General features: G+C 38.2%; 1 protein-coding gene across 2 annotated transcripts in view; it reads left to right on the top strand.

Annotated features, from left to right (window-relative positions):
- The window catches only part of slc7a9 (solute carrier family 7 member 9), a 71,307-nt gene that overhangs the window by 44,871 nt on the left and 12,551 nt on the right, over positions 1 to 13,885 (top strand). For both annotated transcript variants that reach the window (XM_048547217.1, XM_048547216.1), the window contains one exon: positions 2,873 to 2,996. In XM_048547217.1, the coding sequence (XP_048403174.1) occupies positions 2,873 to 2,996 (124 nt within the window). The remainder of the gene's footprint in view (positions 1 to 2,872; positions 2,997 to 13,885) is intronic.

Raw genomic sequence — 13,885 nt, 5'->3', positions numbered from 1 at the left:
CCACCACGTTTGTTACCTCAGTTAAAAAAAACCCAAACTAGTTAGTTAAATATGATTGTCCCTTAAAAGATCAAAGTCCTTGTTCGTCCATATGACTTTTAATTTTCTCTCAAATTATTGCCCCACATGTTGCAATCAGAGTTGAAAATCCTATTTCTGACCTCAACTGGGGTTAAAAATTAACCATTGACCTTTGCATATATTTTGCACTGGAGATTCCTAGATAGGGACCTCACATTACAAACCTCTCCAGGAGTTAATGTACCTAGCAGTGAGACAGTAACTGCAGAAACTACAACTCCTTTCATAGCAGCAAGTCTGCATGTTCTGTGTCCAGGACTAGGCCAGACACTTTGACATTAAGTGTGGGGTTAGCATGCCAGATATGTGAATGAATGCTAAGGGTAACAGAATATTGGGTCCAGTGGTGTGAGGTGTTGCAGATGGGTTATAAGGTCTGACATTTGGGAGAGCGGTCAGGTCCAGGGTTGTCAGCACAGCAGGCTAGAGGTTCTCAGGTCTGAGGTCCATAAACCCATTAGTGTGGGATGTTTGCTTCTGGGTGGTATCAGGACAGTATGGCGAAATATCAGTTCAGGTCAGGTTTGGCCATGGAGTGGACCGCAAAGGGATTGTGGGGACTGGGAAGGGGTTATGGAAACAGTGTCAATCCAGAATCTAGTTGGAGATTGGGGGCGTGTTGGCTTTGGTGTGGGGAGGTCAGGCTGTCTGGAGTCGTCTCAGGTCAAGCATTGATGGTCAGCATTAGGTGGCAGAATATGTGCAACTGGGTCTATTTGGGGCTGGTTCACAGAGATTGGGTAAGTTGCAACTGGCAGATTCAGTTGTAATTTTGGAATTGGGGCTCAGCTTAATAGTTACCTAAAAGTTACAGTAGGTTTTAAATGTTCTAATTCTTCCTGGATAAGCTTGACTGAGTGGGAAACCTACGGATTTTCTGAACTTGAAGAACATTTTCCAGCAGGTTCTAGATGCAGGGGAATTGCCCATTGGAAAATACAACTTCTCGTCAATTCCCATAGACTCAGTGATGTCACGGATTCCACACAGTCAATACTGATGTCAATACTGTTCCCACATCCCTGTGATCATCATAATATCAGGGCCATTTTTCCTAGAAGTTTCCAACCAGTGAAGTTAAACAGACTGGTCTGTCCTGGCTTGGCTAATCCTTACAGAGTTTTGTACAAGGATGTAAATTTGCCTGGGAGTCTAAGAAAGACTGAAAATTTGCAAATATAATACCATTAAAAACAATGAAAGTATTAGCGAGTTTTGAGAAGATTTGTAGCTCAGGTTGAGGTTCTGGATGTGAGTTTGCTCGCTGAGCTGGAAGGTTAGTTTTCAGACGTTTCTTCACCATGCTAGGTAACATCATCAGTGAGCCTCCGACAAAGCGCTGGTGTTATGTCCCGCTTTCTATTTATCTGGTTAGGTTTCCTTGGGTTGGTGATGTCATTTCCTGTTCTTTTTCTCAGAGGATGGTAGATTGGCTCCAAGTCAATGTGTTTATTGATGGAGTTCCGGTTGGAATGCCATGCTTCTAGGAATTCTCGTGCATGTCTCTGTTTGGCTTGTCCTAGGATGGATGTGTTGTCCCAATCAAAGTGGTGTCCTTCCTCATCTGTATGTAAGGATACAAGTGATAGTGGGTCATGTCGTTTTGTGGCTAGTTGATGTTCATGTATCCTGGTGGCTAGCTTCCTGCCAGTTTGCTCCAATGTAGTGTTTGTCACAGTTCTTGCAAGGTATTTTGTAGATGACGTTCGTTTTATTTGTTGTCTGTATAGGGTCTTTTAAGTTCATTAGCTGCTGTTTTAGTGTGTTGGTGGGTTTGTGGGCTACCCTGATGCCAAGAGGTCCGAGTAGTCTACAGGAAAACAACACATACGGACCAAATACTGAACTACAGGAGCAACCATCCCAACGTCCACAAACGAAGCTGCATTAGAACATTATTCCAACGAGCCACCACACACTGCAGCACAAAGGAACTACGCAGAGCAGAGGAAAATCACCTATAGAGCGTATTCAAAAAGAATGGGTACCCTATGAACACAGTCCACCAATTCCTCAGCAATAAACCCAAACAAACAGACAAAACAGGCTCAGAAACCATAACCACTCTCCCCTACATCGAAGACATTTCTGAAATGACTGCCAGACTACTCGGACCCCTTGGCATCAGGGTAGCCCACAAACCCACCAACACACTAAAACAGCAGCTAATGAACTTAAAAGACCCTATACAGACAACAAACAAAACAAACGTCATCTACAAAATACCTTGCAAGAACTGTGACAAACACTACATTGGAGCAAACTGGCAGGAAGCTAGCCACCAGGATACATGAACATCAACTAGCCACAAAAACGACATGACCCACTATCACTCGTATCATTACATACAGATAAGGAAGGACACCACTTTGATTGGGACAACACATCCATCCTAGGACAAGCCAAACAGAGACACGCACGAGAATTCCTAGAAGCATGGCATTCCAACCAGAACTCCATCAACAAACACATTGACTTGGAGCCAATCTACCATCCCCTGAGAAAAAGAACAGGAAATGACATCACCAACCCAAGGAAACCTAACCAGATAAATAGAAAGTGGGACATAACACCAGCGCTTCATCAGAGGCTCACTGATGATGTTACCTAGAATGGTGAAGAAACGTCTGAAAACTAACCTTCCAGCTCAGTGAGCAAACTCACATCCAGAACAATGAAAGTATTTTAGTGTTGATTTATATACGAACGATTATCTTTTAGTAGTATTGTATTAAGCTGTGATTACAAGTTTTAAACACTCTAATTGGAGCTGGCAATCTTTATTTGACAGAAATTTACCACTATCCATCATCATTGGTATTCCTTTAGTCACAGTTTGTTACATCCTGGTTAATATTGCATACTTTACTGTGATGACTCCCGCAGAACTTCTACAGTCTTCTGCTGTTGCTGTGGTAAGTATTTCTCCAGCTGTTAGTCAGTCTTCAAGTTAAAGAAATAAACAAATTGCAGAATGTTATTGGTAAATTCTTTCCAGACACATTACTTTAATAATTTTCTAATATAGCATCAAAAGAAAACAGTAGCTGTTCAAGGATATTTAAACATATTGGGCTGGCTTTTCATGAAGCTGCAGATGTTTGAAGCCGATGGGCAGGGCCTGCATGTAGAAGTCTCACTCCAGTACCCTACTGTTTCTTAGATCTCATTAACGCTGATCAGGGAAGTAGGGTGGGCCATTACAACCACGTAGTAACCCAAACACAACAGGCTTGTTCAAACGCAATGCTGAGTTCACACAGACCCTATTTTCACTGGACCATGTGCTTTGCAGAATGCAATTTACAAATCTTTAGAATGTTGTGAATAATCTTATAGGGTGCATAATGACTGTAGAACTATCAAGCTGTCAAGTTATTTAAATTATCAGCTACTTAAAATAGTAAAAGAAAGAGAGCCAGTCTATGTGAAACTTAAAATAAAAATTCCAGCAATGTCAATAGCTGTTTGTTGACATGAGCCCAAGTGATGTAGTTATTACAATATTAAACATTGGTTGCTTTCCACAAACTATCTTTGTCACAATGGAGCAGGGTTGGTGAGTGGGGTGTGGTTTGTAAATTCACAGTTGTTTACAGCAATTATTTAAGAAATTATTAAGAGAGACTATCTTTGTGATGCGGGATTATGCATACAATTTTTTGTTTTTTTTAAGGGGTTAAGTGTTTGAAGGGATTTAAATGTATTAAATAGATTTTCATGAATGGGCAAAATAGCAAGAACTGCAGATACTGGTGTCAGAGATAATGAAGTGTGGGGCTGGAGGAACACAGCGAGCCAGGCAGCATCAGAAGAGCAGGGAAGCTGATGTTTCAAGTCAGGACTGAAGGGTCCTGACCTGAAACATCAGATTTCCTGCTCCTCTGATGCTGCCTGGCCCGCTGTGTTCCTTCAGCTCCAAACTTGGTTATCTCGTTCATGAGTGGGGCTTTTTTTTAAATACAGTGATCTGTGTAACAGATATTTATTTCATATCAGAATATGATCTGCCTGTTATGTAAGTTTGCATGGCGTGTGTAAGGGTAAAGAAGGTGGGATGGGGGCATGGGCTAGCGTGAATTAGTATTAATTTGGGATTCAGGCTGTAAGGAACAATGGGGATAGATGAGTAGTGCGTGTGGAATGGGTTGGGTGCCTAGCTTGTCATGGAGTTTGTGAGGGGCTGATGGGAATGAATGGCAGGTGAGCTGATAGGTCCTTTGAAACATAAAGCTCTCTGTTTAAAAGTCAGCGGTCTTCCATTTAGAGCAGAGATAAGAAGATCCTTTCTCCCCCTCCAAAAGTTATGGTACTTTGGGGCTCTCTTTCTGAAAAAAATGGTGGAGACATAGTCCTTGAATAGTTTTTTTTAAGGCATGGGTAAACAGATTATTTTAGCCAAGAGGGTGAAAGGTTATCGGGTGTAGGTAGGAATGTGGATTTGAGTTTACAATCAGATCAGTCATCTTATTGAATAGTGGATTAGCCTGAAGGACTTGCTCCTGCTCCTGATTTGTATGTTCATATATTCTTAGCTAAAACTTAGTCAAAAGTTCAAACCCCATATAAACGTTTGCAAATGCTGTAAATACACAGCTAGCCGAGTATCACCCCTGGAAAGAAAAATAGGATGAATGTTTAAGGTTAATGAGTAACAGACAGGGCAATAGGTTTTAAAGGCAAATGAGAGAGTAAAATGGAGGATGAAAAATTGGATAAGTTAAATCAAAAAGTGGTGCATTAGTGATAATGTCACTGGTTAAGTAATCCAGAGTCATTTTTCAACATCATTCAGTTCTAAAGAAGAATAATCTTAGCATCAGAGGAGCAGGAAAGCTGACATTTCGGGTCAGGACCCTTCTTTGGGTCCCAATCCAAAACATCAGCTTTCCTGCTCCTCTAATGCTGCCTGTTCTGCTGTGTTCTTCTAGCTCCGCACTGTGTTATCTCAGACTCCAACATTGACAGTTCTTACTATCTTTCTCCTGTACCTGCTTGTGTGCGTGTTCAAGCTTCTGCCTGATGGAAGATATTGTAGGAGATCATTACCAGGATGCAATGGGTCTTCGGTGATATTGGCCACCTTTCTGTGGTAATTAGAGTTCTTGAATGGAAGGTTGGCTTCCATGATGGTCTGGGCTTCACACACCACCTTCTGTAGTTTCTTACAGTCCTGGGCAGAACAGGTGCTATTACCAAACCATTATGCACCCAGACAGTATGCTTTCAATTGTGCATGTGTAGTTTGTAAATATTAACTCTCTCTCTCTCTCCCTAGATGGTGTGAGGCATTGGAGTCTCATCAGCATTCCACCCATTTGTTAGTAATAATCATAGTTGACTTAATTCTACATGTAGATTACATAGATCAAAATCACAAAGGTAGCCTCGAAAATAGGCTGATTGCGTATGTTCAGGATGTCTTCTTGGGGCAATTTATTCTAGGTCCAATGAAGAAGCTGATTATTTTAGACCCAATAATGAGCAAGGAAGCGGGATTAAATAACCTCCTGGTAAGAGAGTTTCTAGGTGATTGTGATCATAGATGTTCAGGATAAAGAGGAGAAATGTGAGCTTAGCACTGATGTTCCACAAGTTAAATAAAGAAAATTAAAAAGGCATGAAAATAAAGTTGGGTAGAATGTACTGGGAACTGGGTTAGATGGTTGGACAGTGATAAACTTGTAAGGTGATATTTAATAACTCTCAACAAAGATTTATCCCAATGAGAACTAAAGACTCTGAAAATGATGCACCATTCATGCTTAAATATGGAAATTAAAGACACTATTAAACTGAAAGAAATATTATACTCATTTGCAAAGACTACTGACAGGTCAGAACATTGAACCCATTTCAAATATTGGCAAAAAAACCTCTAAAAATGTTGAAAGCAGAGAAAGAGAAAGCTCGCTAGCACAATAATATAGAAGCTGATACAGCAGCTTTTTTTTAGATTAGATTAGATTCCCTACAGTGTGGAAACAGGGTCTTCGGCCCAACAAGTCCACACTGCCCCTTGGACCATTTTAGAAGTAGTTAAATAGGAAAGGTGTAACTAAAGCTGGTGTAAGTCCTCTAGAGAGAGAATTTAGGGAATTGATAGGTGGAAACAAAATCATGAAAGAGGCATTGGAGAGAGATTTTGGTCTGTTTTCCCTGTAGAAGACTTAGAAAACTTCCTGAAGATAGTTGAAAATCAAGAGGTTAAAATCAGAGAGGAATTTAAAACAACTTCCATCACTGGCAAAGAAATTAAATAAAAAATATAAAGCCTCAGGATTGAAAGCCCCCAGAACCAGCATTCTTGGGTCTTAAAAGAAGTGATTGTGCCTTTGGAAGAGAATTGGTTATAACTTTCTGAAATTCTTCACATTCTGGTAGGATTCTGGAAGTTTGGAAAATAATAAATGTAATTCTTTATTCAAGGAAGGAGGGAAACATAAAATAGAAACTGTACATAGCTAACCTAACATCTGTCACAGGGAAACTAGCAGAATCCATTATTAAGAAAGTTACAACAGGACACTAAGGAAGCTCATTAGTTGGACGGCAGTGCGATGCCAATAGTGCACATTTATTACCTGCTCAGGTCACCATATAGGGCTCTGCCTTATTGACCTCATCTTGTCTCATGAGGAGTGCTGATCCTCGAGTTAAACTCACCACCAGTTACTTTTCTCTAATGAGAAAGCAGCCTGTGGTCCTCTGGGATTGTGGTGAATTTCACTTAAAAAAATATTTATGATGGGCTCAAGCAGAGTAAATCTGAGTTTGTGAAAGGAAAATCATGTTTAATTAATTCATTCGCAATGTTTTGAAGATGCAACAAGAAAAGTGGATGAAAGAGAACCTGTAGATGTGATATATTTGCAATTCAAAGGCATTTGATAAATGTCACTTCAAAGTTACTGATAACAGCATGTGGTGTAGGCTATTCGATTAGTATGGATAAATGATTGGTTAACTGATTAAAAGCAGAGGGAATGGACAATGGTTTTTTCTTTCAATTGACAAATTTTTACCAGTGGAGTGCTACAGGAATCAGTAAAAGTAAAATCACCCTAGTTTTACCAGCCCAGATGGCTGGTAGCTCATTAGAGAGAGACAGACAACTGGTGATGGTTTAACTGGAGGGTCACCATGCCTCAAGCGAGATGAGAGAGATTAAGAAGGAAAGTCCTTTATGGTACCCTCAGCCAGGACAGGAATTAATCCTATACTGTTGGCATCTCTCTGCTGTCTAGCCAACCAAGTAAACTAACCCCCATCGCAGAAATCAGAACTGGGGTCTCAACAGGGAGGCGATGGCATAGTGGTATTATTGCTGGACTGTTAATCCACTGACACCCTCAGCCTGTAAATGAAATTAAAAAAAGACTATTTACAAGCTTTCACTAATGATATGGCTGAAGATTTGATGGAAACATGAGAGGTCTGGACTGGGTAGATAGGAAAAAGCTGTTCCCAGTTGTTTAAGGATTGAGAACAAGAGGGCACAAAATAAAGTAATTACCAAATCAGAAGCAATATGAACAGAAACTTTACCAAAAAGCAGGTAATTAAAGTACTGTCTGAGTATGGAGGAGGCAGGTTCAACTGACCCATCCAAAAGGGAATTTGTTCTGTATCAACAACAGACAGTGTGCAGGGTTACAAAGACACAGTGAGAGAATGACTCTGGAGGAATTGTTCATTCAGAAAGCTGGTGCAAACATATATGGTGGAATGGCCTACTTTGCAACTGTAACAATTCTGTGATCCTGAGAAGTAGATCAGGGATGGTTCACCTAACTCATCCCTGGGATAAGGGTTTGTCTTATGAAGCAAGATTGAAGAGCTTTTAAACTTATACTCACTGGAGCTTAGAAGAATAAGAAACAACCTTATTAAAGCCTATAAGATTCTGAGGGGTCTTGACAGGACAAATACAGCGAGGAATTTGCTTTAGTGGGGGACACTGTAACTGGGGGGCATATCTTAGGAACAAGACCTTATTTTGGAGACGGAACTGAGAAATTTTATTTTTCTCTCTGACATTTGTTAGTTTTCTCACCCAAAAAGCAGTGGAGACGGTTACTGAATTTATCAAGCCTGGAATAGACAGATTGAAAGAATCAAGGCAAGTAGGTAAGAGAAGGGGAGTGGGTGCTGGGGATGAGTCCACAATCAGGTCAGCTGTTATAAAATGGCAGAGGTAGCTTGAAAGGTCAAATGGGCAATTTGTGTTCTTAACTACTCTAAGACGATATTTGTACAGAAAAGGAAACAAAACAGAGGGCAGGGATTTTGGTCTGAAACTATTGAACTCAGTTTTAAGTCCAGAAGGTTTGTGAGGTGCTCAATCAAAAAGGTAAGCAACGTATTTTCTATGGCAGTAGGATTTAATTTGCTGTCCGATTGTGACTTTGCTCCTGTCCACTGTTACAAAATCTGTGTCTGCTTTTATACATTTATTGACTTTACGTACAGAGTAACAGTTATAAAAAAATCTCACCTTGATTTCACTAAATTCAGTTAAAAGCAAACTCACAATTATATAGTGTCTTTCGGAATCACTGGATATCTTGAATTCTCCACAGCTAATGTCATACTTGCCACTATTTAATTGTGGAAAATTGCCATCCAGTTTGCACAGAATAAACATTCAAAAACAGCAACAAGATAGTACCCAGATAATCTGTTTCTGTGAAACTGTTTGCAGGATAAACATTAGCTGAGTTTTAAACCCCACCCCCCAGTCATCTTCAAAATATTGATGTGGTATCTTTGACATTGAAATGACAGGACAAGACTGGGCCTTGGTTTAACTGCTTATCTGGAAGATGGTGGCGTACCAGTACTGCACTGCAATGTCAACATTGATTTTTAAGTTCAAGTCATGAATTAGGCCTTAAACTGAGAAGGTGATAGAGAAGTAAGAAAAAAAATTCTAATAGCAGTTGAATAAGTATCCAGAAGAGACAGAATAAAGGTAAATGCAAAAGATGTAAATGTGGGGAAACATTTATTTAACTCAGAGACAAAAATGCTGCATGCTGAGCCACGGCTGACTCTGTCCAGTTCTCTGCTTATAAACCAGAGTAGTTACAATAGATTAATAGTTCACTTCCAAATCTTGTATGGGAGAATCAAATCATAATTCCTGCAACATCACATTTATAAGGAGGAAAGAGCATAGTGACCCACCAAGGGCTAATTGAGAAACATACACTGTGCTTGTTTTGTTTGTTGCAGTAATTTGATTGTACAGTTTACTTCAACAAATCTAGGTTTCTCATTCTATTTACCATCGTTGTTGTTTCTCCATTACAATGAAAAGCATGATATGGTGTCATGTTCGAGTGATGAATAGGTTTGTTTGGGAATTAGTGCATGCAAACTTTGCCTTGACATCATAATCTACTGGTTATTGCAAAATAATTGGTTGTCTAGGAGGAAAAAAAAGCCATCAATTGCTCTAAATTTATAAAATGTGATCCTATTCTACCTTTGATAATGTTTTGAAGCTATCTGTTTTCCTACTTCAAGCCGGAATTAATTAAATAAAACTGGGCCTGTTCCAGTTTCATTTTGTTCTTGAATGTAGTTTCATCGTTTTGGAAACTGACCTAATCAAAATACTGTTAGACTTTGGTTTAAATATTTTGCATAACATTGCTGAAATATATCTAGAATTAATATGCTGTTATCAAAGCATACATTCTGAATATTATCAATATTTATTATTCGGACTTTAACGGCTGTTGAGTTGCATGTCTGTCTATTTTTTTATAAAATTTCGCTATATAATGATTCTTTTTTTCCTAATAACCTTATCTGACTTGGTAATTCAATATTGGCTGGCTGTTTTGTCCAGCTAAGTCACTGGTCTATGCAGTAATTGCTGGCAGATGTGAACATGATAGCCCAGATGAGGCAGTGTTGAATCCAATAGCAGTACTACAAATAGAATAATTATCAGTCCCTAGATCTTACACTCTTCTAGGGTATAAAACAAAAAGATCTAGACTTCAGCAAATAAGGCGGAGGATATTTGTTTACATATGGTATTGCTGCATCATTGAATAAGGCAATGGTGCAAATGTGCAAAAAGTAAACCACCTATTGGAAAGTTACTTGAAATAATTTACCAATATGCCTATATACACAGATGCAATAACTTGGATTAAGTAAAAGGTCCTGGGATTAGCGATATTTGGTGAAACAATATTGAAAAATGAAACAGCAATTCATTAGAAGCAAGAATTGTGTTGTTTCTTTGCTATCTAAATAATTCCAAATGCCTTCAATTTCCCTACAGCCATCTAAAGTCTCTCATTTAAGCCACTTTTTAAACTATCTTTTGAATATTATTAATGAATCTGCTTGCATCACCATTTCTGACAATGCATTCTAGGACATAATGGATTGCAGAAAATAAATATTTTGCTCATATTATCTTCAGCTCATTTGCCAATCAGCTTTAATCCATGCCTTCTGCATACTGACTCTGAAATAATTTCTCTTTATTTCTGTATCAAAGCAATTAATGATTTTAAACATCTCTTAACCTTTTATACTTTAAGGAGACCAACTCCAGACATTTCATTCTCTACATGTAATTGAAGTTCTTTATCCCTGATAACTCTCAGTAAATCTCTTCTACATTCTCTTAAAGGCTTTGACATCCTTCCAAAGTGTAGTATCTAGATTTGTACACATTATACCAACTGAGGCCTAATCAGTGACATATAAAAATAACCTTGTGTTTGCACTCTGTTGCTTGATTACTGTTATTGCTCTATTATTAAATATCATTATTATTATGCAGGATTCCATAAGCTTTTCTAAAATATAGCTTTTTCCATTGCCAACTTTAAAGAATTAAGCCCTCAGTGTTCCTACACTTGGTTTCTATTGCCTCACTGCTTTCTTCCTTCTGAAATGTGTCATTTCACTTTACAGGTCAGGTATCCATCATCCGAACATCTGAAATCTGAAAAGACCTAAAAATAACAGAAGTCCTTTTGAAAGTGGACCCTAACGAACCTGTTGACACACTGAATCTGTTTTCTCCCCTTTTTGGGGGGAAAAAGTACTTCCTTTGAATCGAACGAACCTGAACAAACTTAAAGATGAAGTTTTTCTTCAAAGTGCCAAACTCAGCACGTCTATGGGTCTGTTCAGGCCATTTGGGAAAATAAACCTGAAAAGGCCAAGTAACTAGATCCAAGAAACAAAAATGCCTATCATCTGAAAACCAGTTGGTTCTGAGGTTTTTGAATGAAGGATTCCTGACTTCTATTAAATTGCACCTGCCATGTATTTGCCCGTTTCACCAATACAAATCCTCCCAAAGTCTTTGTTTACGGCTTTTGTGCTCCTGAGATGCTGCTTGGCCTGCTGTGTTCATCCAGCCTCACATTTTATTATCTTGGATTCTCCAGCATCTGCAGTTCCCATTATCTTTGTTTACTACAATTGAGTTTATCTGCAAACATTGAAATTATGCCTTGTGTGCACACATATATAATGTAAATAATAAGAGCAGTGGTCCTAATTCAAATCTTCACAAAACACCACTTTCCCCAGCCTGTAAATAAGATTCAGTATTTTCACTGCTTTCTTTCCCTTATCCAATTTTGTATCCATGCTGCCTTTGTCCCTTTAATCCAAAGAGCTTTAATTTTGCTAACAAGTTGCAGTGGTAGTGTTCCTTCCTCTGGTCCAGAAAGTCTGGGTTGAAGTCCCATCTGCTCCAGATATCTGTCGTAACATATTTGAACAGTTTCATTATAAAGTCTACATCAACTCTCATCAATCCTCTAAACTACCTCAACAGTATGATCAAGTTAATCAAATACAATTGGCCTTGAACAAATTCATGCTGACTTTCATTATTCTCCTGTATTACTTTGAAATGCCAATTAATTTTCTTCTCCAGTATTATTTCTAATAGTTTCACACCAATATTAAATTGACTGCCCTCTAGTTGCTGAGCTTATCCCTCCTCCTTATTCTGAAAAGAGCGCAACGTTTGCAATTTTCTAGTCGTCAGTCACCATTCCCACACTTGAGGATGAAATCTGCCATCCTCACCTGGCCTGGTCTACATGTGATTTCAGAACCACAGCAATGTGATTGTCTGAAATAGCCCTCTGAAAGAACCTAGCAAGGCACTCCATTCAAGGGCAGCCAATAAATGCTGGCCCGTCACTGAATCCAATGTCCCATAATGAATAGAAAAAAGTTTAGACAGTGATTATTCAAGGAATTTCATTGGTAGCACACGGGAATAGTTTGTATGGAAGCAGTATCATTTGGTATCCAAAAGTAAATAGAGATATCAAATTGAGCTGGTACAAAGTTGGAAATAAACCAGACACAATTGCATATCTAGTGATGATTGAAGACAAATTCTGTATGTGTTATTTGTTTGAAAGAGGAAATCTGAATTGAGAGTTTGAGAACCCACCTACTGCTCAAATTCTTCCTCCTGTCCAAAACGCAAGTCAGAAAGAAACTGAAAGGCAGCTACTTTCACAGAAACTCAATGAGAAAAGTGATTCAAGATATCTGATTAATCATAATTGATTAGTGTTATTCAACCCATTGTCATTTATGGTCTAGGAAGTAAATTGTAAACGATTGTAGATTCAGGAAATATTTGCTTTTAAAACATCTTTATTTACTTAAAGCTGATAGGTAGAATATTACATTTATTCTTGTATATATTCTCTTCTACTTGTATACAAATCTGTAGTCCCCTATTCAGCCTAATAACAATTTATGCTAAAAAGGTCGTGTACATATTTAATACAAGTTTGATAGAACAGAATTAAATTAAATAGGAAATAATGATGTATCATTTTGCACATGTTTCTACATCAAGATTTCGTAAGTTACTGATAATATGGAGTAACGCTTCATATCATTGTCAAAGTTTATTGAAATATTTTGAGCTGAAATTGGCTTAATTATATATAGAGTATATAAGTTCACAGCTAGAAGTAAAATTGTACAATTAGATGTACCAATTCAGAAAAATGCTAGAATTTGATACAAATTTGGATAAGAATTAAAATATACATTGGAAGAGCTGAACAAGACATATATTTGGACATTTTCTAACGAAGAAAATGTTAGCCTTGTAAAATAAAATGTTCAATTTATGAAGTGCAACCTTAAAATTTCAAAGCTTTCTCTCATAGTAGACATGTAGAGGTGCACAGATCATAACCAGTTTGCCACAACTGGGTTTATAATACTCCACTTCAAACTATAGTCCAGTTTTCCTGATTTTTGTTTTGAAATCATTTTTTCACTACTAAATGTCATAGAAGTTTTCAACTGAATTGAGCATAGGAACTCGTGGTTCATATCAGGATCAGGATCAGGATCAGGAAACATGTATCCACTTACACAGTAAAGATTCTGCATATCAAGACCTTTGAACATAAGGAAGACCAATAAAATACACTCTCTTAAGCAGGTCAAATAGCTTCTCCAGAGAATCTGTGCAGATGGTAATTAGAATCTAAATATATATTATCCGGTAGTGACCTTGATCTATTTATAAGTCTTCCGATTAAAAGTGATTTGAGAATGTGCCCAAAATATGTTGAAAGAGAGTCAGTTTCTCTTCGTGTATCTCCACCATTATCATGTGCTACCTGGGCTGAAACCTCCAACATATGGAAAGTTTCAGTCAGGTGTCAATTGACTCTATCTTAGTCATTTGCAAGTAGGCAGCATAAAAGCCTCACTGTACATGGAACATAGAACATAGAACATATAACAGTACAGGCCCTTCCGCCCACAA

This window comes from Stegostoma tigrinum, chromosome 16 (assembly GCF_030684315.1).
Source record: "Stegostoma tigrinum isolate sSteTig4 chromosome 16, sSteTig4.hap1, whole genome shotgun sequence".
NCBI classification, from domain to species: Eukaryota; Metazoa; Chordata; class Chondrichthyes; order Orectolobiformes; family Stegostomatidae; genus Stegostoma; species Stegostoma tigrinum.
The sequence above is the reverse complement of the archived record's forward strand: the minus strand, read 5'-3'. Positions and strand labels throughout refer to the sequence as shown.